Source organism: Sturnira hondurensis, unplaced genomic scaffold (assembly GCF_014824575.4).
Source record: "Sturnira hondurensis isolate 20B ecotype Veracruz unplaced genomic scaffold, ASM1482457v3 Scaffold0011378, whole genome shotgun sequence".
Taxonomy (NCBI): domain Eukaryota; kingdom Metazoa; phylum Chordata; class Mammalia; order Chiroptera; family Phyllostomidae; genus Sturnira; species Sturnira hondurensis.
In genome coordinates, this window is record NW_028084009.1 from 1,690,604 (window position 1) to 1,716,688 (window position 26,085).

At 54.7% G+C, this 26,085-nt stretch overlaps 1 protein-coding gene across 2 annotated transcripts; it reads right to left on the minus strand.

Annotated features, from left to right (window-relative positions):
- Positions 1-7,844: 7,844 nt before the first annotated feature.
- KCNG1 (potassium voltage-gated channel modifier subfamily G member 1) lies at positions 7,845-23,563 on the minus strand. Of its 2 annotated transcripts, none has more exons than XM_037059905.1 (3): positions 23,381-23,563; positions 13,377-14,170; positions 7,845-8,953 (listed from the first exon to the last, which is right to left on the minus strand). In XM_037059905.1, exons 2-3 carry the CDS (start codon positions 14,142-14,144, stop codon positions 8,183-8,185), a joined length of 1,539 nt encoding a protein of 512 aa, XP_036915800.1. In that variant the 5' UTR covers positions 14,145-14,170; positions 23,381-23,563; the 3' UTR covers positions 7,845-8,182. The 2 variants fall into 2 exon arrangements, with proteins under 2 accessions (XP_036915800.1, XP_036915799.1); XM_037059904.1 differs by having other exon boundaries at positions 23,353-23,563.
- Between the last annotated feature and the right edge of the window lie 2,522 nt (positions 23,564-26,085).

Sequence of the window (26,085 nt, forward strand, 5' to 3'; positions counted from 1 at the left end):
GCAAACTTCTTCCTCCACCCCTTTCCTGCTTCTGTCTAAACCTAACGGAGGGGGGAAGGTCAGGGGTGTGAGAAACAGGTGCCCTTTCGTAGTATTTCTCACTTCCCCACTTTGGGTGAGCATCCTAAGTACGGAGAAATATTTTTCTATTATAGGAAGCATAGCAACGAACACTGTAGCTGGGGTCAGGGAGGTGACTGGTCTGCCTGCTTCCGGGCGCCCAAGCGCAGGAGAGCGCATGCGCACCCAAAGCTGTCGGTAGCTTCCCGGTGGGAATGCAGGCCCCATGCCGCCAGGACACCAGGAATCTAGACTTTTATGTAAAAGCTCCAGGTTTTAGAATGTTAGTGAATCACCCTACAATGCGTGGCTCTGATACAACGCTTCTCCGAGCTGGATTCGGGCTGCCCGGTGAAAGATGCCCATTCACGAGGAAGGAGACGTTCTTATCACGAGAGACACGGGGTTGAGGTCGAGGAAAATCTGTACCAAAAGACTTGTGAAAATATATTTCAGTTATTGTTCCATCATCGCTATTCTTTGTTCAACCTAGAATATGAACACTTAGGTGAGTCACTGCTTTGGGTCTTCTCCCCGGGAGGGCTCCTGTGTCCCATGACATTTTTACTAAATAAGTTTTATGCTGTTCTTTTGTTACTCTATCTTGTTTGAGTTCACCTGAGCAGTGAGGAGAGTAGAAGGAAAAAATTATTTCTCTCCCCTACACTATCACTTATCACCAAAATAATCCCAGACATTTTCATGTTACATTACTCTTATTGAACATATATGAAGATTTTTAAAATCCTCACCCGAGAATAGGTTTTTTAAAATTGATTTTTAGAGAGAGAGGAGGAGAGAGAGAAACATTAATCAGTTGCCTTTTGTACATACCCCAACTGTGGACCGACCCTGAAACCTAGGTACATGCCCTGACTGGGAATCAAACCTACAGCCTTTTAGCATGAGGGATGGTGCTCCAACCAACGGAGGCACCCCACCAGGGCTATGCATGAAGATACCTTAAATATTGTTTATGTCCAATATCTCCAAATTATGGTAATTATTAGAACCACTGCTACATCTTGTTAATTAATGGAGTTAATAAAGAAGCTCATTTATGATGAACCAGTTACTTGTTTTAAAAATAGTTTGATAACTGTATTTCAGTATAATAGGTTTCTATGGCAATTCTATGCACAAAGTCTTCGTGTCCAATGGGCTTCCACAGGGCGTGGGTGCCACTGGTCCATGGACCACGGCCTGAGTAGCCAGGGTTGAGAGTGCACTCAGGAGACTGTAAACTAGCTACTGGACCATTTACCAGTACTAGGAGAGAGAGGATATCGTCACCCAAAAAGCACATCTGTGTTTCCTGAGGCAAACACGACCCAGGCCCCTCTCCACTGGGCGGTTCAGGTTTGCAGTGCAAGTCAGCTGCTAAATATATATTTGTCTAAAACCATGCACACCACTGGCAGACGACACCCAACACAGGCACTGTTTATTGGGTTTACTTTCCAACTTTTCAGTCTCTCTTGCTTGGGTGCAGTGCAACTGCATTTTGCATTATTCTCTCCTCTCCTCCTTTTTTTTCCCACTTACTTTTCACCCACAGCAGCCTGCTTCAACTTGCAAATGAGAGACAGTCCTGAGAAAGATGAGAACTCTTGCTGTTCTTCCCGTTGGAGAGAGATTGAAATGGTTATTTCTCTTTCTCTCCCTCTCTTGAGCAAGTAGAAGCAGGTTTTTGAAATTGCTAGAAGGGACAACATGGACATTGGAGCTTCTAGGAATCTAGGAACGCTTTTTCTTTTTTAAAGGAGTCTCTGTTCCAGCTAATCCCATCTCCCCTCCACCCACCCCCCCTTTGCCTCTGCTCCCTCTTACAGCTGCTTACCTAGGCTAGCTCCAGGGCCGGGTGGTTCAGTACGGTGGATCTGGGTCACGTGTGCCCTCTTAGCCTATCTGTACATTTCGGATAGCAGCCATGCCTACTGAGCTGAGCACCCCGTGTTTGGTCCCCAGACCCACCTCTGCCCAGGGAGGCTGACTGTTAGGGACCGCATCACCTGGGCATCCTGCCTCCTGGCTTCCGGTTGGGTTTGCAAAGGGGGCACCGGCAGAAGACGCAGTTGGGAAATGTATTAACCTGTTTCCTTCCTACCCCAGTCTGCTTCTTTGCATTTCTCTCTGACCACAGCTCTTGCCAGGAAGATGCATCTGTGGCTCCAGGCCTGGGGATGTATGCCAATTGCCAATTTACTGCCTCTCAGCTCCAAATTCACCCTCAGAGATACCTGCTCTTTTTATAATGGACTGAGTTCCTTATTAAGCCTCTCTTCTTTGCTCGCAGTGCAATGTTAAACTTTGTCAGTAGAGGGCGCTAGAGGGACACTGCTGGCTTTGCCTGTTTTCGTTCTTCCCTGTCAGACCACCTGGTAGAGCACGTCCCAGAGCCCGGCCACTCAGAACATTGCCTCCTCATAGCCTCACTTACAGACTCAATGATGGTCATGTGGTCTAAGTTACTCCAATCAGAATGAATCACAGAACTCTTGGCAGGAGCTAACCAAAAGCTATCTTGAGCTTTCCTGTTGGACTTGAACTTGAGACCGTGAGAAGCTGGGCTGCTGAAGCCTTGTTGTCACCATGAGTTGCCAGGTGGAAAGAGAGAAAAGCCACCAAGGTGGAGAGTGTAAGACGGAAGGAAGCTGACTCCCCATGACTGCACCTGGCCTTGGAGCTTTTCAGTTACGTGAGCCTATGAACGTCCTCTCTTCACACTCCCCCAACCCCCACTCCAAGACAGTTGGAGCTGGGTTTTCTGCTCTTCAGAGACATAATCATCCTGCCTGACACAATATCCACTTTGATTTTTACAGAGTGGCTTTAGGAGGAAACTATTACTAAATGTCTTCCTCTTTGCCAGGCACTTTATCTCGTTTAATCCTCTTCCCGTTCTCACACAGCGAGTGGAGGAAGGCGTTATCATCACTCCCTGTTCTCTGGATGAGGAAAACTCTGTTTGGCAGAGTAGAAGGCAGTCCTCCGCCTTCTTAAGTAGCCAGAGCTCTGCCTCACACCAGAGGAGCACGTACTGGCTGCAGGGGAGGGCGGGGGCGAGATCCAGACCCCCCCCCCAGCACCTGCATAGCCGGGCGGTTCCCCCAAGTTCATTATCTGACGGCTAATGAATAAGATCTCCAAATCGTGGTTCTGGCGTGCCTGTTGTAGGGAGGCTGGAGGCGCACTTGTCATCAGCAGCTGCTGTTGTGCAGTCAACGAGAAATGTGTGACTGGCCCTTGACATGCTGTACAAACTCAGGCTGAGGCCTGCCCCCCTCATCCCGTGTACGCAATTCATCCAACCCTTTTTATCGCTGCCGTTGAGGGTGGGGGGAGTAGTGAACAATAATAGCAACAGCCACTATCTATGGAGCACTTACTAGGGGCCAGTTCTTGGTACTTTATTCTTTATTTCATTTCATCTCCATGTCCCCCCAGTATGGTGGGTATTAGTGGTCTTTTTTTTTTTTAATAACGGAGGATGGATTCAGTAACTTGCCCAGGGACACCCGCCAAGGAAGTGGCTTGTCAGGGACTTGAACTTGAGATGCTTCAGATGCTTTGGCTCCACAGCCCAAGATCATTCTGTCTGTTCGGGACTTGCAGCACTTTCTGCTGCTCCTGTCCCTTTCGCAGAATAGTACGTGCCCCGCTGGGGAGGTTCCAATGAAGAACACGACGTGGGGGCCCAGGGAAACCATGGAGGGGGTTTCCTACCGCCTCAGCGCAGGTAGGAAAGGACGGGGCTGGGCCCTTGGAGGAGGCAAGTGCGCCCCCTGCCGGTTCACATGTGCAGGACTATTTTCTTCTGTGTCTTCTCCATCAAATTACCAGCACCTCTGGGGCAGGGACTGAGTCCAGTTCCCTTGTGTTTGTTTTGTCCCCAGCTGTGTGATAGCATCGGTTTCAGGGTAAGGTTTCTGGAAATGTTTATTCAAAGCCTGTCTACTTGGCTCATCTGGATTTTCTCCCTGGGGGGACGTGTTTCTCTACCCATGTGTTCCCTTGACACCTGGAGAAATGTGTGGGTCTTCTCCCATCTCCGGGCCTTCCTCGTGGCTGCTCTCTCTGCTTGGGTCGCTGCCCCTCCCCCCCTCCAGGTCCCTTTTCAATGCCACCCAGAAAGTCTTTCCCTGACCCTCTTAAGTGGCTGCTCTCCACCTCCCCCTGGCCCTCCAGTCTCTGCCAGGTCACCCTGTGCTCACTGTCAGAAATTACTTTCTTTAGTTCACTTGTTTCTCTCCCCATCATGGTGTGGGTCCATGAGAACAGGGACCTGGTTCTGAGAATGCTCCCTGGAGGAGGAGGTGCTGTTGGCACCCATCCTGATCCCTTGCCATGGATGGAGTGCTCCCGCCCAGCAGCTGTGGGTGGCAGGTGCCAAACCCCACCTGCGCTTCCTGGCAGATGCCCTGTCTCAGCAGATATGCCCAGGGTGTCGGGACAGGACCAGAATGAGGAAGTGGCAAGACAAAGGCAAATCCTGTCTTCACATAAAATTTGATATTTTGTTCATTATGGATTTCAGGCACTATCTTCGATTTTTTAAAAAAATACTGCATGAAAATATGATTTATCTGGATCACTGAGGTTTTGTTTTGTTTTTCCCTTCCACCTGAAATTCTGAACTGAAGGCGAGAAGTTCCAGCCTGGCTCAGAGGTGGGGTCCAGGAATCTATATGCCCAAGTCTCCTCTGTGAGTCGTACAGAGGTGATGGGGTGGAGGATAACCCTGTTACCTAAAATACTGGGCTGGCCAAAGAGTCTGTTATGTTTTTCTGTAAAGTAAAAGACACACTTTTCATTTCACCAATAATTTCATTGCCTTGCATAGTTTGAGTATGTCAGCTGTCTCCCACTACTGGCTCCTAGTGGGTAGAGGCCAGGGATGCTGCTGACCTCTTCTAGTGCATAAGACTAGTCCCACAGCAAAGAATTATTTGGCCAAAATGTCAATAGTACCAAGAAACTTCGCAAGCCACTTTTGATACCTTCGATCGGTCACAGCACCTTCTCCATGCACTGCACAAATCTTTTCTGTGTGTTTCAGTTGCGTTTTTACCCTTCTTGAAATATAAAGCATAATACACCAAAATGTTGTGTATTTCCTTCCATCTTCAGTATTAAAATGCTGCACAAAAGTTCACCAATTTTGATAAGTTCTTTTTAACGTATGCTGATAGGACAGCTGTCACAATACAATCTAACAAAACTGTTTCGAATGAAGTTCAAGACAACTAAGTGCTACAGAAGCCATCATATGGAAAAAACATAATGGAGTTTTCGGCCAGCCCAATGGAAAACAAATTGGAGATGGCTGTTTTCCTTAGAGCAGCGATTTTCACACACTGTCTTGCTGTGTGGAGTTAGTCGCCTGTGCCAGGGTGGGGAGAGGGGCAGGCCAAGGGACTGTGGCCCGCACTTCGAGCAGAACAGCCCTCATTCTATCTGATTTATAGCTGGGCCTTCTGCCTCCTCCATTGGTGAAAAAACGTGGAAAAGCCCTCACCATCCAGCTGGCCACAGTCCTAGAAGTGGCCAGTTAGGTGTCCTGAGGCCCCCCGATTCTTCATCAGGGCCAAGGGCCCTTCAGCCCCCCTCTGGCTGTGCAAGTCAGTGCCCAGAACCCCCTTGTCCCTCAAGGGGGGCCTTGAGAGGTGCCCGAGGCCGCGCCTCTGCCTCAGTCACCAGCTCCGATTAGAATCTTTGCGAAACGCTGGGAATCTCGACCTTTGGTGACCCCAGCTTCTCCCTGCACAGCCACGCCTCTGTTCTCAGTGGGGGGTGGGGGGTCCCCTCCCAGCGCTGCCCCACTCACCCCATTTAGATCTCTTTCTTCACCCCAAACGGTATTGGCTTTCCACTCCCTTGAATTTTAAAGGGCTCCATCTTATGCCTTTTTGTGTCTCATGTGTCTTTCTATTTAGCATTCTCAATGGTCTCCTGCCTTTCCCAGCCACTTTGGAGGGGACAGAAAGGTCATTCTGTAAATCTAAGGTATTGTTACCATGACGGCAGAGTGCCGGTCGCTCTGACGGCCCCCCGGCTGGGAAGGTAGAACTAATTAGTGGGGAAACTTACTTTTCAGGCGTGACTCATGGAAGCAGGTGTCAGGGGAGCTTTTAACAAGGCCCCCGTGACTCAAGTGATATTTCCCCTCCGCATCACCGTGTGTGTTGTGATATCGTGCTGGGAGGCGCCCACCCTGCCCCCACGGGGAGAGAGACAGGAGAGGTGCTGGGAGGTGCAGCACCCGAAGTTAACAGCAGATGCCTTTCTGCTTCCTGGCCCTCTCTCCTGTTTCCCTTTGTTTTTCACTCATTCGTTCATTCAGCAAATGTTTCCTGAGGACCTACCAGGTGCCGGCTCCCGTGTTGGCTGCTGGAGGTCAGCGGTGAGCCGCGTGGCTGAGCCCCTGCCAGCGCAGCACTGGCCCTAACTGACGGCAGAGAAATGAATGAGGTGACATCAGAGGTTGGTGAGTGGATGGAGAAGATGCAGCAGGGCAGGAGAGAAGGTGGCAGCCCGGACGCCGGAGCGGACTCTTCAGCGAGGTGGTCAGGGAGGTGGTGCGAAGGAGCCAGCCATGCCCTGTTCTATAGGGAGAGCAGCCCCTGCAGATGGGTGGCAGGTGTGAAGGCCCTGAGATGGGAATGGGCTAGGCTCGTGGACAGAGCAGAACAAAGGCCAGTGTGGCTGGGTGGAGTGCGCGAAATAGAGGTGGGGGCTGGGGTGGAAGGTGGGGCCCAGGTCACACAGGGCCTTCGGGTCTTATTCTCATCGTGGGGGACAGACTCTGGAGGATTTAGACAGGACAGCCGGTGGTCGGGTTTGGCTGGCAGCATGCTTTATGCCGCTGGCCGAGGGGAGGGGCTGTGGCCAAGGGCGAAGAAGAAAGGGGCTCTGCCATGTCTGTGAGGGTGAAGACAGGCTTGTGACCATGACCTGGGGTGAAACACCCTCGCTGTGTCTCGCACCCAGGGGCTCGGACCCCCGAGAGCTGAGTTAATCTGGTGGGCTGGCCTGGGGTTCCCTCTACCACGGGTCACCCACAGCACATCAGGTCAGGAGGTGCTCCTGGCGGTGGGTGCCCTGTAGGTCTTTGGGGCCCACGGGGAATCCTCTGGGGGCGTCAGACTATGCTTTTCAGACTGCCCAGGGAACCAAGACCTACCTTCCGGAAGCTTCAGCTTCATTCTAGGTTTAGATTCGATATGGGTAAAAAACTTAAAGTTTTTTTAAAAAATTTCAAATAAATGTGGAATAGAATGGAACACACACAGTATGTTTTAAAGAGAACATGAAGCGATTTCACCTTTGCAGTCAGCAGTGCTGATGGGCTTCTTGGCGTGCACTCAGCTGGGAGGGGTTCCTCGGGGGCAAGTTTGAGAACACAGGCCTGACGGTGCCACATGGGAGAGGATGGGGGAGAAGACAAGGGAGAACGCGAGGCACGGAGGTGGGACGAGTCAAAGAGAAACAAGAGAGTGGAAGTTCGGTATTTACTGACAATTTTTCCCAAAGGTGTCTGTTCCCTCCCTTCCCCTCCAACCCCATGGGGGCCCCACCAGGCCTGAGGGACCCAAGGAGACAGGCCCTTTTACTTCTGGTTCCCACGTTGTCTGGCTCTGATGGAAAATGCAGTTTCCTGTCCTCAGAGGGCTCATGGCAGGCTTCTCACTCCTCACCACCAGTTTTCTTTCATTGCACAGGATCCACAGGAAAGACAGACACGTTGCTGCGGCCGTTTGCGCTTTTTTCTCCAGGCAGAGCCAATAAAGCGAGTCTTTGCTGGGCGTATTTACATGGTGGAGAGAATAAGCCCTCTCCTTATCTGGGGAAACAGGCTGGCGGGCTGGGGCACGGAAGGGGGACCGTCATGGCTGTGTGCTGGGCTCAGGGCAATCCACACCCCTCTGCGGGTGTTGTGAACACCCTGGGGTGTGGATTGGGTCGGTCCTCTGCCAGGGACACATTCAGAATCAGCACGTGCCTTTGAAGGCTTCTGCAGTGATGGCTTCAAGCCACGGAGGGCAGGCAGGGCTGGGGGTGTCCTGGCGGCGGCGGCAGCAGCAGCAGCAGCAGCGGCGGCGGCGTGGTGTGTCCTCAGGGCTCAGTTCTTGTCTCTGGTGTCTGAAGAGGCACTTCCAAACAGGATGTCACTGTCCTGAGACATGCCGCTCAGCTGCGACTTGGTTTTGATGAGGAACTGGGCCCTCCGGAACATCACCCTCTCCTGTTCCTGCTTGAGCTCCAGGTAGGAGCGGGAGAAGGTGTGGAAGATGGAGGTCACCGGGAAGGCCATGAGGAGGATGCCGCTAAGGATGCTGCTGAGCGCCACCACCTGGCCGGGCGTGCTCCTGGGTACCATGTCGCCATAGCCCACAGTTGTCATGGTGATGACAGCCCACCAGTAGCAGGCGGGGATGCTGGTGAACTCGGGGCTGTCGGCCATCTCATTCTCGATGACGTAGAGGAGGGGGGCAAAGAGGGCGATGGCCACGCAGAGGAAGAGCAGCAGGAGCCCGAACTCGCGGGTGCAGCGGCGGGCCGTGAGCCCCAGCGTCTGCAGCCCCAGGGAGTGGCGGGCCAGGCGCATGACGTACAGGATGCGCAGCGCCCGCAGGACCCGCAGCACCAGCCCCACCTTGTCCAGGTAGCTGTTGCCCGCGCCTGACTTGCGGCGGCCGGAGGCAGCGCCGTCCACCAGCAGGGTAATGTAGTAGGGCAGGATGGCCACCAGGTCGATCAGGGTCAGCGGGCTCCGCAGGAAGGTGAACTTGCTGGGCGCCTGGATGAGCCGCAGGAGGAACTCGAGGGAGAACCAGCCCACACACACCGACTCCACGATGAAGACATTGTGGCACATCCGGGAGCACTGGCCCTGGGGTGGGGGACAGTCACCAGAGAGGTCAGTCACCAGAGAGGTCAGCAGTGGTCCCACTGGCAGGGAGACTGGTGCCCCGGGGCTGGGCCCTGCGCTACCCGAGGAGAGGTGGCCTGGGCTGGGCCAACCTGCCCGTCTGTGCTGTCCCGCCCTGGGGCCTCTCCCTAGCTGCACCCCCCACCCCGGGCGGTCGCGAGGGCTTGAGGGCCCATCTCAAGGCTGACCATCTCTCTCTCCAGCCCCAACCTTGCCCCTGAACTTCAGACCCCAGACAGCCTGGGCTGCCTTCTTGATATCACCCCTTGGGTATCTGATGGGAGTCACAAAGTACTCATGTCCCAAACCAGCTCCTGATTTATTTTACAATTTATTAGTATTGAGGTATAATTAACATGAAACATCGTGGAAGCTTACGGTATCAGCATGCTGATCAGATACATCTACACATCGTGACATGGTTACCGCTGTAGAGCTGAAGCCGCTATCACACCCCATAATTATCATTTCTTTTTGTGGTGGGAACAATTAAGATCTAATTTATAGGTCTGTACACTTGAAGCCTGTATAATTTTAATTAGTCCATGTCACCCCAGTAAATTCAATAAAAATGAAAGAAGATCTGGTTTCTTCAGGCTCCCGATTTTACCCGCCCGCCTGTGGTTCCCCTTCTTAGCAAGCAGTGACCCCACCTCCTACGCAGGGCAGGAGACTTGGCCTCCTCCCGACACCTCCCATGTAACCCTCCAGAAGTCCTGGCGGCTCTTTATTTAAAGTGGTTCCAGGCTATGTCCCTGGCCTGGCCGCCATCCTCTCGCGCCTGGACAGGTGCGGGCGCCCCTCCCTACGCTGCTTTGTCCCTCGTATCCATTTTGCACACACAGCCGGAGGGACTGACCCTGAGCACGAGTCAGGTCCCGGTCGCCCGTGCTCAGCACCTCCTCCACTCAAAGGGACAGGGCAAGTCTCCCAGGCCTACATGGTGGGCTGCCACCTCTCCCACTTCCTCGCCCTCACCCACCTTGCTGGTCTGCTCCAGCCTCACGGGACTGCGCCCCCTACAGCCCCGGCTCACCCCCTGGCCTGGCCTGGACCTTCTCTCCTGGCCGGATCCTGCTTCCCTGCACACTCACACGTCTCTGCCCTCCTGTCTCCAGCTCTTTGCTTTGGTATCACCCCAGGGGGGCCCTTCTGAACCCCCACGCTTAAAATCACTCCTCCTTTGGTCTTGCACCTGAGTCCCCTACACTGCTCTATTTATTCACGGAGTTTATCATCTTTTCATTTTTTTTTTAATCTCACCAAGGACATTTTCTTTCATTGCTTTTACAGAAAGAGGCAGGGAGGGAAAAAGGGAAAGAGGAATCATCGGTGCAGGAGAGAAGGATTGATTGGTTGCCTCCCATACGCACCCAGACTGGGGATCAAACTGGCAACCTAAGCATGTGCCCCAATCAGGAATCGAACCCATGACCTTTTGGTGTATGATGCTCCAACCAACTGAGCCCACCGGCAGGGGCATCACACATGTTTGTTGTCTGTCTCTGCCCCCTGCCCCCACTCCCTGTCCCAGCAGACTGTGCCCCCACAGGATGGGGCAGTTCGTTCACCCAAAAAGGTCCGGTGTGCTGTGGGTGATCAGTTCACATTTGCTACCTGGATGGATGGAAGAGCGCCGGCTGGCGCTCAGACAGGGGTGGAAGCTCAGGGCTTGGTGGGCAATGGGAATGGGGGAGGGGGGCGGTTGGGGGTGGAGGCGGCCAGAGAGCAAGGCCATCATTCATGCCCCCCTTGATTGTCGCCTCCGAATCAGTAATTCAGGCTTGAGAGGGCCTCCCTGAAGCTTTCGAGAGAGGCTGGAAATCTGGAGTTTTCTGTGAAAGCTCCTGGGTTTTAACTGTTGGGATAATTCAGTACGGAGGAAACACTCGACGGGCCTTGCAGACACATCTGTGCACTGCGTTTGGCAGGTGTGCCACCAGCTGGTCTCTGAGGAATGTAACTGGATGGCCGTGGGCCTCAAGTTCGAAGGGGCCTCCGGCAGGGAGGAAGGCACTGACGGTGCCACCCGGGGGCGTCCTGCGGTCCTGGGCGCAGCTGGGCTCCCTGAGTCCTGCTCCAACAGCTCTCTCTCTCTCTCCAGAAAAGCATCGGGGGATGGAGGGACAGACATTTACTTGGAGGGGCCCCGAGGTCCCAGACTTCTGGGATGGAAAGCTCCTTAGAGTTTATGGTCATGCTTATGGTCATGGTGTGGTGGCCGGGGGGTGGGGTGGGGGTGGGAGAGGTGGTGTCACTGTCCTCCCCCCACTGGACTTGGAGCTCCTTGAGGCCAGATGACTTGTTTTGGTCGCCCAGCCTCCCCTGTGGCGCCTGCATGCAGCAGACAATCACACGTGTGCTCAAGGAGGAGGGGAGACAGGGAGCCCCACTGGTCCCCCAAAGGGAGTCACAGAATAGTATTGCCACTGCATCCTGGAAAAGGTCAAGTATCAGAAGTTGAATAAAACAGTGGCTTGACTTGTATTTCCCGGTGACATCAGCATTGGGTAGGCTGGAGCTGAAATGAAATCTCTACTGATCAAAGTCTGGGTACTTCCAGACAGGTCTCAAATGATGAGCGTTTTCTTAGTGTTTTGGGGGGGAGGTGAGGCAGCTGAGGCACAGATTGGTTAAGTAACTTGCCTCTAGATACACAGCCCGAGTGGGGGAAATTTTAGGCCGTCTGGCTCTTGTCCTGCTCTCTGCCTCGCTTCCCTTTATGATGACCAATGGTTAACTTTACTGCTGACTGCCGTTGTCTTCATGCTTGTTTCTAAAATTCAACACGTAAAAAAAGTGCCAGAAAACCTCTGCGGGTTATAGATGCAAGAGCATTGCTCCTTCTTCCATACTGTTTGTGTGTGGAAAACCCTGCACGTGGTCAGTAGCTCTAAGGTCCCATGCAGGGTACACAGTCGGTGCTCAATAAGTGCCGGCTGGCATGATATTTAGGTTTGGTTTGTACTGCCATACCTACTTCTCCAATGCCTATACAACGTGTACCTGTCTAAACCTCCCCGTCTGTCTTCAAACTTGCTCCCAGAAACCCCCTGTGGGGGAAGGATCTCACACAGAAGGGGGCTGACCTGGGGAGCAAATGTCCCACGGATTCAGCTCCCACCGAGAGTTGCTGTGTGCATGGGGGCGGGGGTCGAGGGGGGCAGGCTAGGAGGCCCAACCACATAGATTTTTAAGAGAAGCTGGGAGTTTGATTTTTTTAAAAGATTTTTTTATTTAGTTATTTTTAGAGAGTGGGGAAGGGAAAGAGAAAGAGAGGGAGGGAGAGAAACATCAATGTGTGTTGAATGATGTTCTCTCATGTGCCCCCTACTGGGGACCTGGCCTGAAACCCAGGCATGTGCCCTGACTGGGAATCGAACCGGCAATGCTTTGGTTCCCAGGTCTGCACTCAATCCACGGAGCTATACCAGCCAGGGCGGCGTGTGAATTTTTAAATGAAAAATACCTTACTTTTAAATGTTGGCAACCAAGTCAAGATTTTAGGGAGTACAGTAGGGGCCAGTAACCTGCTATTGAGGGGCTACCCTGTGGAACCCATTGTTCCACATTGAAGGACACAGAATTTAGACGCAGGCAGACCTGGGTCTGGGCCAGCTGCTCTGCCTCAGTGTCCTCATCTGTCAAGTGGGGGAGAGAACACCTCCCACGCAGGGCTGCTTAGAGACTCATCTAAAAGCCTGGGGGTGTGCCAGGCCGCAGCCCCAGCCCTGGTTCCTCTGACCCACCCACTAAGTGGCAGCCCTGAGAGTTGAGCACACATCCCATGTCAGGCCCCCGAGTAAACACAATCCATGCCTTCTCTTACTTAACACAAAGAAACGCTTACCATTTGAAGACACGTGCACACGCACACGCCTATCAAAAAAGTTACATTCAGAACCCAGAAAGTGCTTCTGGGATATTTTTATACAAAGGAGTTAGGAAGGCTGAGAAAGGACTTCAGTCAGTGAAATAAATGTCGATGATACATGTCATGTGCTCAGAGCGGGGCCAGACACATCATAAATCACACCATCTGTTTAGTCACCTGTTCCTTCATTTATTCAGCAGAGTGGCAGTGTGCCTGGTGGTGCTGGGCACTGGTCTAGACGCTGGGGCACAGCGTCTAGACCGGGACAGGCAGAGAGCTCGTATTTGAACGTGGAGGTGGACATCCACATGTATGCATGATGTCCGGAGGGACTGAGCATGCTACTCGCCCGGCGCAGTCAGGGAAGGCCTCCTGGAGGAGGTGACAGTGTGCACTGGGAAGGACGTGGACTTCTGGGAGGACGTGGCCTAGCAGGCAGCTTTGTCTCCTGTCCCGAGAGACCCTCCCTCACCGCAGCGCGCCTCCTTGCACACAGTTAGGGGCTCTTACCTGCTCCTCCTCCTCCCTCAAGCTGGGCAAGGTGCTGATGGAGAGGTTGACGGCGGTGACGGTGACAAAGAGCACGGAGAGGCAGGCGAACACCTTGCCCGGCAGTCCCGAGTGCGGCCTCTCCACCATGTCGCGCAGCCTCCGCATGCAGCGGCCCAGGCGGCCCTCGTCCTCCGCTGGGCCCTCGCTGTCACGGCTGTCACTGTCCAGCGGGTCTTCCTCGTCCCCGCGCTCCACCATCTCGGCGAACTCCTCCATCTTCTGCAGGTAGCGGCGCTTACAGCAGCCGTCCAGGTGGTCCTCGGCGATGCCCCAGTACAGCAGCTCTTCCTGGAAGGACAGGGCGCACATCTCGCGCAGCAGCCGCAGCTTGCCCGCCCGCAGGAAGGTCAGGATGGTGCCGAAGGCCCCGGGGTTGCGGTCGAAGAAGAACTCGTTGCACGTGACATCGTAGTCGTCGCACACGTTGAGGATGTCGTCGAAGTTGGTGCAGGCCTTGAGCTGGCCCAGCCTCGTCATGGGGAACTCCTCGAGCGTGGTCCAGGGCAGCGAGTACTTGATGCCGCCCACATTGATGATGATGCGCCGCCGGTCCGGCGGGCCCCCCTGGCGGGGCTCGTCCTGGGGCCGCAGCCGCTGGGCCCGGCGGTAGAAGACGCCCTTGAGCGACTGGCTCTGCGGGAAGAAGGCCCGGTGGGAGGAGGCGTCCGACGTGCAGCTCAGGGCACTGTAGTCGTAATCAGAGTTGTCTCCCGGTAGGAGGGTCATTTTGGGTCTTCACATGCCTCTCGGGCCTGGAGGGGGAGAAGGGAGGAAAGACCCTCAGTGAGTCCCGAGTCTCAGCTGACAGTGTTAATTCCGCAGATATTTGCTGTTAGGGACTGAGTGTGTCGGCCAAATGCATAGGGAAAAGCCCTACCTGTCCCCGGCACCCCGCCCGGCCATGGGACCAGGTTCCTGGCAGGGGGGCCTCTAGGAGGTGACTGGCTTTACATGGGGTGGGGTCACCATGATGAGATTAGTATCCCTACAAGGAGAGGAAGGGGGACCAGAGCCCTCTCCCAAACCCTGTGTGGGCACAGTCAGGGGGCATCACCTACAGGCCCGGAAGGGGGTCCTCCCGGGAGCCCCACCAGGCTGGCGCCCTGATGGTGGAAGTTCCCCCTCCAGAACTGGGAGCAATGAAAGTCTCCTTGTGAGCCGTCCCATTCGGTGTTTTGTTACAGCAGCCCGAGCTGACTGAAACACTCACTTCAGAGTGAAAATAGCAACACCATCCCGCAGCATCTCCTAAATGTTACAGTTCTTCCACATCCACCTCATTTATATAAATATACTGAGAGCTACTGGGTGCCAGCCACGCTGTGGGCACTAGGGATTCGCAGCCGAGCCCAGAACCAGACCGGCCCTGACCCTGCAAAGCTGGCAGCCTGTGGGGCTGCCGGTCAACCGTTCTCATGCCATTTACTGCACACTTTATTGTGCATCAGCCCTACTTTTTCTTCGGTATTAATGCAGCTGAGAAAGGAGGCAATTCTGGAGGCATTTTTGATGGTCACGTCTGGTGGATGCCAACAATGCTTCTAAAATTCCTGCAACGCGCAGGCCAGACCCCACAGTGGAGAATTATCCAGCCCCCAAGGTCCATGGTGCCCAGGAGGAAAAGCCCTGGTGTTGTGAATATGAGCACAGACTTTGGAGCCCAAGCCAGGGCGGGCTACTCAGTGTTGAGGTGTTTTAGTTTCTTCATCTGTAAAATGGGTACAACCACACAACCTACTTCATAGAATTATCAAGATACTTCAACGAATTATGTGCCCAAGAGCACTTAATACAGTGCCTGGTACATAGTAGGTGCTCAGAAATAATTATGATTACTATTTGTATTTGTCTTAAAGGAATACCTGTGTAGCTTCCATAACCAGAAAACCCGTATCATTTGCCATAAATAACAGTATCCAAAGTGCAGTTATGACACCAGTGCCGTATTCATTCACGGATCAGGAAACATCATCTTGAGGACACAGGAGTGAGCCAGGACAGACATGCATGCTCCTCCAGGAAGCCTTCCTGGGCTTTTCCAGCTAAATCGAGTTCCCTCCATCCCTCTTCATGGTGCATTTATCTTCAATGCACTTCTCACCCAGGTTTAGCATGATCTGTGTGCAAGCCTGGCCCCTTTATTGGACTCCTTGCTCCTTGAGGGGAAGCTGTGCTTCAGTCCTCTCTGAATCCCTGTGCCCAGCTGCACGGGAACTCAAAGAAGTGCCGGCTAAATAAATATATTTCCTGCTGCTGAGGCCGACACGGGGAGGGCACTTCCGAGAAACTGAGGTCAAAATATCCGCTGATGCAGGCTCCTTCTTTCCCAACCCTCAGGGCCAGAATGAGCGTGCCTACTCACTCGTAGCCCATAGGCCAGATTTGGTTCACAAGTATTTTGCCTGGCTTGGAGCAGATTTCAAAAAAGGAGAACTTTCATGTAAGCATTCATATTCTTGGTTTCTCTGGAAAACCGGACACTCTGGCAATATTTGGCCCAAATTCCAGCAGAAAATGGCTGTCCCCTTGAGGCAGGGCATGCCGATGTGCCAGTCGTCACAGTCCCCACCTCTCCTTGTTGTCCCCCTAACACCCACTCTACTTGACTCACATATGTGTTTCCTTTCTGGCCCCCGAAGACCTTTGAGCTTGAGACCCTCAGATTATAGCCACCGAGCTCTCCAGAATTAAGCCACTCCGTAGGAAAAGCAATAAGAGGCTGACACTTTGCTTTTTAAAAGCCCCAGCCCAGTCCCCCATGGAAGCACGTGGTACCAGCAAAATTCATCAACTCCACATGGACACCTATTTCCAATACCCGAGTGTCTGTCAGTCTGTGCTCTGGACAAGTTCAGGGGAAACACACACATGCACACAGACACCTGTCTGGATGAGACAGTGTACAACAGGAGCCAGGAGGGTTTCCACATTGGAAAGGGGGTCTTTCCTAACTGCGATTCTTCTGCAAAAGCAAACCGTCACTCATTCATCTTTGGGGAAAACTAGTTCCACAGGTTGAATTTTGGAGAATTAGGGTACACATGTGTTTGAAATAAAAAAATGATTTGATTTTAGAGTGTTGGGATTGTCTTTAACTTGCCCTAAAATTTCAACCCATCTCCTTGGGCAAAGCCGCCACGGCCCCCTGCAGGAGCCACAGGGTCCCTTTCAGGCGACTTCACGTCAGCGATACCGTTTTCAGCTCTGCTGCTCTGTCTTTATCAAGAGGAACAAACAACAATCTATTTGGCAAGAGTAGTGATGGAGCCAAAGGACATTGCTCTGGTCCTGCAAGCCCGGGAGAGCTCCCGTACCAGCCCCACAGAAACAATCCCCTCTTCTCTTGAGGAATTTCTTCCAGCCTGCCTGCTCGCCCTCCAGCAGGAAGCTTCCGCGATGAGCAATGGATCCTTCCTTCCTTTCCCTCTTGACTCATGTAGGTTGTGAGTTAAAGCCTACGCATCCCGTGTGGTGTCCAGAGTCATCCTGTCTCAGCAGACAGTTTGGTAGGAGGGGGGTGGGGGAAAGGGTGTTTCGTTCAGTCCCCATGTACCTGGTGGGCCAGACACCGGAATTTGCTAACCACAGAACAGGCACGCTTCTCCTTGTATCCAATCTGATGGGTGTGTGAGGCGGGGGCTGGGGCTGGGGATGGGGGTGGGGGGGGCGGCTCCACATGCTCTAGACTCCAGAGTCTCAAGTGACGGTGATAAATCAAACGTGTCCCCAAGTCCAGCTTCTGCAAAATAACGCCACTTTTCACCCAGTCTGATACCCTCACGACCAATCTGTCTTTTAACTTTTCTCTTCAGGGTTAGGTCTATCACTCTGAGAGCGTTGTGGATCAGGCCAAATGACCTCTGAGGGTCTGTGGATGTTTGGGAAGAAGCAGCCAGCTCGATGGACAACTTGCTGACCGTCCCAAGCGGGGGAAGCAGAAGAACCACTGGCTCTGAAATCAGGAGACCTGGGATCCAGGCCAGTTGCTGTGACTTCAGGCAAGTCATTCCTACCTCTGAGACTCGGTTTCCTCATCTGTAAAGTGGGACTATGAATAGCTCCCAGTTTCTTGAGTTGTGGTAAAGACTAAAGCAAATGACATGGTGATGTGATTGCCCCAATGCCTGACATGTGACGGACACCTGCTATATTATTATTAGCTATGGGATGGGCTGCCTGTCACTCCCCTCCAACAGCCAAGGGTGACTCCTTTCCTGACCTGATCCAGTGGGATTTGAACCCAGCCTTGTCTGACCCCCAGAGCACACTGCTGGAGGGAGTGTGGCCAGGTGCAGCCTCTGGAAAAGCCCCCAGGGTGCTGAGGGAAATGGAGGGTGCTGATGCCTTGGGACCTGGGAACCCCACTGCGGGGTTGGTCTCCTGGGTCTGGACTCACAGCAGTCTTGGCAGACACTGCCAGCCGTGAATTATTTGCACTCAAACCCGTGACACAGGACCCGCTTCTGGGGCAACAGATGTATGAGAGATACAAGGTACATCTGTTGTGCACCCCTAACTGCGTGTCAAACTAGGTCCCCTAGGGTCTAAGTGTGGGGTTGGGGGACGGACTAGGGAGTCCTGCTGATGGCACGGGAACCAGAAGCGACGCACTAGACGTAGGTTTAGTAATACACTGAGGTCTCAAAACCATGTGGGGCTTGAAACAGAAGTTTACAGCACTGGCTCTTGATGTAAATGACCACCCACAGCATTGTGTATCTTACAGAGACTCGCGTACACGTAAAGATCTGTACCAACCACGGGGAGGGTGCCGGGGAGCGGAGGGAGAGGGGAACAAGCACGGGGAGTGGGGACTGGAATGAAGGGGCCAATGAATGACACGGCCTGGCACAGGCCGAGGAGGAAGAGTGAAGGAGGGAGTGTGGTTAACACAACTCTGCCTGGGCTTTGATCCAAGTAAACAGAAAGACGAATGAACACAAGAACAGCCAAGCCGCCAGGTCCCGAATCACTCTGGTGCTCAGCGGATACAGGTTTCTGGGCTTTCCCTAGACCTGCTCACTCAGAGTGCTTGAGAGGGGGGCCCCAGAATGGGCATTTTGACAGGGTCCCTTCGAAAGTCTCCCCTATGCTCGGGAGAAAGAGGGGGTACCATGATCGTCCAGAGATCCCACAGGAGCTGGGGGCGCACGAACTGCTCTAGACTTTGGAGGGGAGCCCCTTGCCCACCCTCTCAATGTCCCTGGGGTTCTGGAAGGCTCTGTGGGTCCCCTGTTTGGGGAGCTTCACTGGAGAAGTGGAAGGCTTCTGCGTTGGGCACGTCTCGGTCAAGTTCCCCTTTGTGAGCCAGCAGACCCGCTGACACTCCCATGCAATCTCTCGTCCTCCCTCTTGGGAGAAAGGTGATGGCCACAGCAATGGCTGAGGGCTGAGTATCCATTTCCAAAAATGAATGATCATTTAAACCGTAAGGAGTTCCGAGCGGCAGCCTCACCATGAGGCTGCTCGGTGGTCAGGGTGTGACTCCGGTTGGGGTGAGAGGGGGGAACGGGAGGGGATTCGGCATCCTATGCCCATCCTTAGCTCTCTGTCTTTTTTCTAAGTGGGAGGGAGGCTGCAGGGAGAGAGCTGAATGGTCTTAGTACCGTAAGAGTGGAGATCGCAGCCCCCTTGAATTGCCCACTAAGTGCCAGGTGCTGTGAAGCCCTTCCCAAAGAGGCAGGCATTACCGTTAACTCCCCCATTTTGCAGATGAGGAAACTGAGGTGTTGGGAAGTGAAAACTCGCAACTCTGGTGATGAGTGATGAAGCCAAAATCTAACGAATAAGTCTGTGGGACTCCAAACCACACACCTTTGACTCTGCATTTCCCTGCCTCCCCCAGAGGTCTTCTGGGGCTGTGAGCCAGACGGTCCTTTACTCTGGGGGGGGTGTCACCACCACCCGGGTCTCTCCTGTTTTCTACAGGCAAGCTTTGGGACCGTTGTGAGGGATGAGGAGAGGCAGACAATTTCTTGTGGTTCCTAGTACGCATTTGCACAGCAGCAGTGAGAAGTCAACAAAACGCCTGGCTTGGTCAAATTCCGAGTTGCCCTTTTGGCCTCTGGGCGGAAGAGCTCCCCTGTGCCACCAGCCAGGGTGAGGGTGGGGCCCCTGGCTCACCATTTACTAGCTGCACACCCTTAAGCAAATGACTTCACCTCTCTGTGCCGGGGCATCTCAGCTGTAAGCTGGGGTGATCACCGCCCCAGCCTTGCAGGTGCTTGGAGCTGTGCCCCACACACGGGTTTGCTAGAATGGCTCTTGTGCAGCAGGCCTGCCCCCCATTCTCCCCTCACATTTCCTTTTCTCAAGGAGGAATGAGAAAGAGTAGACACCTTCCAGGGACTGGACTTCAGGGCTGGCTCTCCCTCTCACCTGGCCCTGAAGTCAAGTCCCTTCCATGGCCAAGCCTCAGTTTCTCCACCTGTAACATAAACTGATGAGCCACGCCCCTATGGTAGGCAGAAGAATGGTCCCCCGAAGAAGTCCACATCCTAACCTCTAGATGCTGAGAATACATTACTTCACATGGCCAAGCGACTCGGCCGGTGTGATTAAATTCAGGATCTTGCGATGGAGAGAAGATCCAGGTGATTTTGGATTGTCTGGGTGGCCCTGTGTCATCAAAAGGGTCTTCATTAAAGGGAGGGAGGAGGGTCAGAGTCAGAGGGCATGGGATGATGGAAGCAGAGGTTGGCGTGATGCGGGGCCAGGAGCCAAAGATGCGGGCAGCTTCTGGGAGCTGCAAAAGGCAAAGAAATGGATTCCTCCCAGAAGGACCACGGCCCTGCTGACCCCTTGGTTTTAGCCCAGTGAGACACATTTTGAACTTCTGATCTCCAAACACTGGAGACATTCCCCTGACAGAGCGGCTCCCTTGGTCCAGTCCTGTCCGGGGTTAGGGCTCCTGGCTGGGATGACTCAGTCTTGGGTGATGCTGCATTAATCTCCAATTAAAATGTTAATCAGAACGGATTCAGCCATTAGCCTGGCCCAGCTCCTGGCGTGTTGAATCTCTCTGAGAGATGCTGTACCCACGTGGAGAATCTTTCTTAGCTGCCTGCCATCCATCATCCTTCCTCATCATAATCCAACCAGGCTGGATCTCAGTCCAGCTTCTTCGGAGCTGGGGCCCGAATTCTGGGCAGGGGGTAGTATAGTTTCTGGGAGCTGGACTCTTCTCTCCACCCCCCACCTGCTGTCACAAGAGTAAACATGTCAGAGTCATCCTCCCCCACCCCCCAAAAGACAGTGGCAGCCTCTGGGGCCTCCCTACTCAGCTGCTACAAAATAACACCAAATGCATATTTGCCTTTCACCAGGAGGTGTTTTGGGGTGTGAGCCAGACAACCCTTTTTAATTTGCCTCCTTGCAGGGTGAAATTTGGGAACATCGACACAAGCAAAAGAGGAGCAGGCTTGGGGGAGAAGTAGGGACCTTGGGACATAGGAAAGGGACACCTGCTTAAACAATCCCTCAATTCCTTTCCCTTAGTAAGACTTAGGGCCGCAGTCTCTGGGGTGAGCTGGTGGAGGGAGGCGAGCAAGGGAGCAGGGACGGCGTGGGGCCTGCCTGCATGTCCAAGGAGGTGTGGGGGTGAGGGCCCCGCAGAGCGGGGAGAATCGGAGGCCCGGTTTGGATCCTATGGGCAGCACCCAGACTGCTCCGTAATCAAAACGGCCAGCAGTGATGGAGCGCGTGCAGCTAGACTCTCTTGCCTCTTCCTTTTTGTTAATTTTATTTGGAGTGGCTCTCCCAGCTGCCATTTTCCACTCGGGGGCTCCATTTCTGGGTTTAATGACTCAACCAAGAGTGGCTTCCCAGGCCCCTGTATGTTTGACAACTGGAAATGTTGACTCTTCATCACATATAAGAAAAGAGATGTGGAGAAAGGACAGCTTTTCAGGGCTCCAGGGAGGGGGGGTTAATTCCCGGCCTCTTAGCCCCGAATTCAGGACACATCTCTCTCTTGCCCTTGTTCTTCCGTTCCCTGGGGCATCTGCCTCACCTCTTGCCAGAGCCAGGCTGTGTGTCTGGTGCAGAGAATTCAAGGTGGCAATGGAGCCAGAGTCTGGCTCCCGGAACTGCCCCAAGCAGCTCGGGGGTGGCGGGGGAGGGCGGCCTGAGTTCTCAAGCCTCAGTGCAGGAGTGAAGGCGCTCTTGTTTCCAACACATTCCTGGCTCCCCATGGGTTTGGAGTGTGTCCCAAGGCAGACATCTCTCTGCTGGAATGGGTTGTGACGGGGAGTGGAACAACTGCTGAGGGCAATCCCCACGGGCCACCCCAGCCCATCTTGCAGACCCTGTCCCCACTCGGCAGGGGCCTCTGCAGAGCTCCGGGGCGCAGGGTGGAGCTCTGGCCCAGCAGAGCCTGAGAAGTCCTTGCCCTGGCCACGTGCTGCTCCCCAGGCCCCCAGCATCGGGGCTGGTCTCCCACGGTGCCAAACTTTCCTTAGAGACAGGCTCTGGTGAGCCAGACCCCGAGTGACTCCAACTGCTGTCACGTACTTGGGTATGAAACACACCCCAGTGACAGAAGTTGGTGCTTCTGCTCAGATTCATAGAGGTGGGAGCCTCCCCCGTGTCCCCTCCCCCAGTGAATCAGAGCAGCTCCAGCTCCCTCCTCTCACCTCCCCCTGCGCTTATCTCAAGGTGTCGGCGAAGGGGGATCTGCATCTGTCTCATGCACCTGGGTGACTTTGCTGCCCGGCACCCCGTAAGTGCTCAAGAACAGCAAGCGTTGAAGGAAATGCCTCCTGAATGGACAACTTAACTCACAGACCCCGTGGGTGGGCGCCTGCCTTCATCTGTACGAAGCACAGTGAAGCATAGCTAGACCAGTGTTCACTATGCTAGATCAGTGTTTCCCAGCCCTCCTCGCTATCCACCCCACACCAGCCTCTTCAAGACCCTTTCCTTCTGGCCAACGACCTGTTCCAGACCCCCTTCTCCCCTGAGGAATGAAGGCATTAGATGACCAAGGAAGGGCCATCCTGCAACCTGTCCATCCAGTGACATTCTGCCCTGCACCCCTGGTGGGGCGGGTGGCGCTTCTAGAGCGGTTACCCCCACTGGCTGGGGTCTCCTCCAGGGAGGGGCTGGGTCTTAATTCTTACTTCTCTTTAACCAGCAAGCTGCCTTCCATTTTATCCTGGCCCCACCCCATCCCTGTCCTTCCATGTTCTCTCCCCAGTATGGGCTTCAAAAACTGTTTGTTAAATGAATGAAATAATGACGATTAGGCTCTTGGCATGGTGAGCTGCTCATAGTAGGTGCTCAGCCAATCTTTGTCCAATCCATGGATGAATGAATGAAATGCTCTCTTTTCCTTTCTCACCCCCAAACTCCACAATCCGTCCAGGCTGAGCCCCTCCTGGGTATGGGGACCCTGAGGCTGAGGTGGTGACAACCCAGCTTCCCTCAGGTGAAAAGAGTTGTCTGGGGATTCCCCAGGGTTCAGCACACAGTAGGCACTCCATAAAAGCTTGTTGAGTTAATGAATGACTCAATAAAGCCCATTGGTGGGACGCTCCAATCCGTGCCTACAGATAGAGTGAATGAGCGAGGGACAGACGGCCCTTCCATCTTCTCCAACACTCCCTCCTCCTCCTCGGGCTCCGCAAGGCAGCGAGAAACCCCAGCCTCTGCCGGGGTGACTCCCCTCCCCAGTCCCCCCCCCCCCCACTTCGCTCCGGTGGGTGACCCGCTGGGGAAAAACCCAAGCTGGAACCGCACTGTGACCGCGGCGAGCGTGCTCCATGCCCTGCCCACAACTGAACCTAGGTCCTCTGTCGCCCCAGCCGCCATCCTCGGCAGGTTTTGGGGTCCCCCAGGGGAGCCCCGAGCTGCTCCCGAGCCCGAGTTCGCAGGCGCGGGGGCCGGTCAGCGGCTCGGCGGCGCCTGGCGAGGCTGCAGCGCGCAAAGTTCCCACCTCAAGTTGCCCGTCGCGGCGTCCCCACCTCGGAGTTGGCCGGGCAGCGTCGCACGGGCTGCTGGGGGGTCCCAAGCGAGGGCGGAGGAGGCAAGGGGCTGGTGGCCTCCCGGGGCTTCTGTACCGTCTCCCGGAGCCGCGGGCAAACTTCGGTCCCCGATCCCGGCTCAGCTCCCGCACTCGGACCCAGGGTCGTCCGCCTCTGCCTCTCGATCCCCACCGGGCTCCTAGTGCGTCGGGAGCGCAGAGCGGCAGCGGCGGAGAGAGGGAGGCGGGCGGGAGGCGGGACGGAGGGAGGGGACTGAGCGTGGGGCGGGAAGAGGGGGTGGTGGCAGGCAGCCGTGCCCGCCTTGCCCTGCAGCCCGAGCGGGTGCAACACACAGGCACCCGTCGTCCGGGCGTCCAGCTCGCGGCCGCGGACCTCTGATGGGCAGCGCTCTGCTCTGCCCTTTCCGAGCCCAGCGCGTGCACAGCGCGCGCACAGCTCTGCCACGGCTTTCTGCTCTCCCGCTGCCCCTCGGCTCCGTGGCCCTCGTGATTCTCGCGCTCCGTTGGCTCTCTCCAGCTTCCTGGGGTCGTGCGTGCCTTCCCTGGCGGTTCAAGTACGGCCAAGGTCCTGGGCCTCTTGCGTCTTTGCTGCAGTCTCCACGGGCCACGTAAAGTCCCCAAGCTCCACTGCACCGGAGCTGCAAGCTCCACGCGCTTCTGCCTTCTGAGGGTCATATGCGCCCTGTCTCATGCTTTTCCTTGGAGTCTAAGTGCACCGTTGCCCTTGGGCCCCTCATGCCACTGTGGGCCAGGGACCGCAGGCGCCTTGCAGCGTCGGCTTCTTAGGGACAGCTGGCCTAGGTGCCTTTGCCTCCAGGTTCGCGTGCGTCACTGTCCCTGGGGGGTCTGTGGGACCTGGAGTCTGGGGGTCCTACACCTGGTGCGTGGGCAGCCAGCGGGGAGCAACGCCTGGCGTCAGAATTGTTAGAAGTTGGGCTTCTACTGGGGGTTGGGTTGGACCCCCGAGAGGACGGCTCTGCAGAACCAGCCTCTTAAGGCCCCTTGCCTCGCATCCTGCTTTCCTCTTTTCCTTCCAGACTTTATCGCCTTTCCCCATCAGGGAACCATGAAAGGGCGTCAGGAAAGCTGGCTGTGGGCGCTGCCCGTGGCCTTCTCCTTAAGGGAGGGGATCAGGCTCTGGAGTGGTGGGTGCCCACTTTTTCTGGGGTTTCGTGAAGAGGAATAGCGTTGGGGTGTTCATTCGTTCGGCAACCCTTGGCTCATGGTGCCCTGGAGGTGACCACACCTGCCCCCAAGAACTCACCTGCTGTGGAGGGGAGAGGGGCAGAGCCAGGAATACTGCTGACAGGTAGAGAAGGGTGGGTACAGGGTGAGGGGAGACAGACCACTTAGACAGACCTGTGAGGGGGTGCCTGAGCCCTGGACAAGGGGAAGACCATCTTTGGGATGTGTGGGGAGAGCTTTGCAGGTGCACGGGACAGCAAAGACGATGATCCTGAAGCCGGAGAGAGGGAGTCATAGCTGAGCAACAGTAGGGACACCAGGGAGGCAGACTGGGCAGGGTGTGGAGGACAGGAGGTCCCAGCCCTGTGGGGGTCTGGACAGGAGGTCCCAGCCCTGTGGGGGTCACTGTCCCTGGCCCACAGGGCTGGGACCTCCTGTCCTCCATACCCTGCCCTGTGGGCTTTGGTGGTCAGGTGCTCCCTGAAGGACAGACACTTTGAGAAACACAGTTCTGTGTGAGGCATCAGGCCTGTGCCTTTTCCCGTCTGAAAGTCAGTGCTTATATACACGTTCCTTTCTCGTTGTCCGTCTCCCCACTGGACGTCATGCTCCACCAGGGTGAGTGCTAAATGCTACCCTCCCAGCATCTCCCACACTGCCCAGCACAGACAGACCAGGCTTCCGAAATAATGGCCGGGTGGATTCTCGGGGCTCATTCAGTCACCGTAGAGAGACCTAGAACTTGCCCAACACCAGAAGATGAGGATGCACACCCGAATCCTCTGAAGAGCTTGTGGAAACCCACATGGTTGGCCCCCACCCCCCAATTCAGTGGGTTTGGGGAGGGGCCCTCCTAACAGGTTCCCTGGTGAGGCTGATGCTGCTGGTCCCGGGATCAGGGTCTGGGAACCACCGATGCTGAAGACTTGAAACTCAACCCAGCTGGGTCTGACTTCAAAGCCCACACGAGCTACCAGGTGCACTGCGGGGTCCAAGGGTCCAAGCCTTGCTACCTATTGTGCAGGGCCAGTGGAGCCTGTGAGCACCCCTATGGTCAAAGGCTGGGCCTATCCGAACGCTCTGTACCTGAGTCAGAGGCTGGGGTGACCCATGAACAGAAGACACTGAAACACTGGGTGGAAACCATCATCCATAAGGGCACCTCCCTCCCTGCCCCTCCCCCCCATCCACCTCACGTGCACAGACTCACTTGCTGTGCCCAGGAGTTAAATTACTGCCCGAGATCTTATCCTTGACTTGTGCTAAACTATGTCCAATAAAATTCTTTTAAATCCTTTTAAGGAATTCCCTCTTTTCGGTTCCTCCCTCCCTTTAGAGCCTTCCAGATCCTCAGCTCTTTGTAGCTTCGATTTCTGCCTGAGAGGCATTCCCTCCCAAGCCGTCCTGGCCAGTGGATATTGGTGGTGCTTTCGAATGTCTTCCGCAAAGAGGGGACCGGGCATGTCTTGCTGACACCTATAGGGTGTTGGAGGGGGTGTG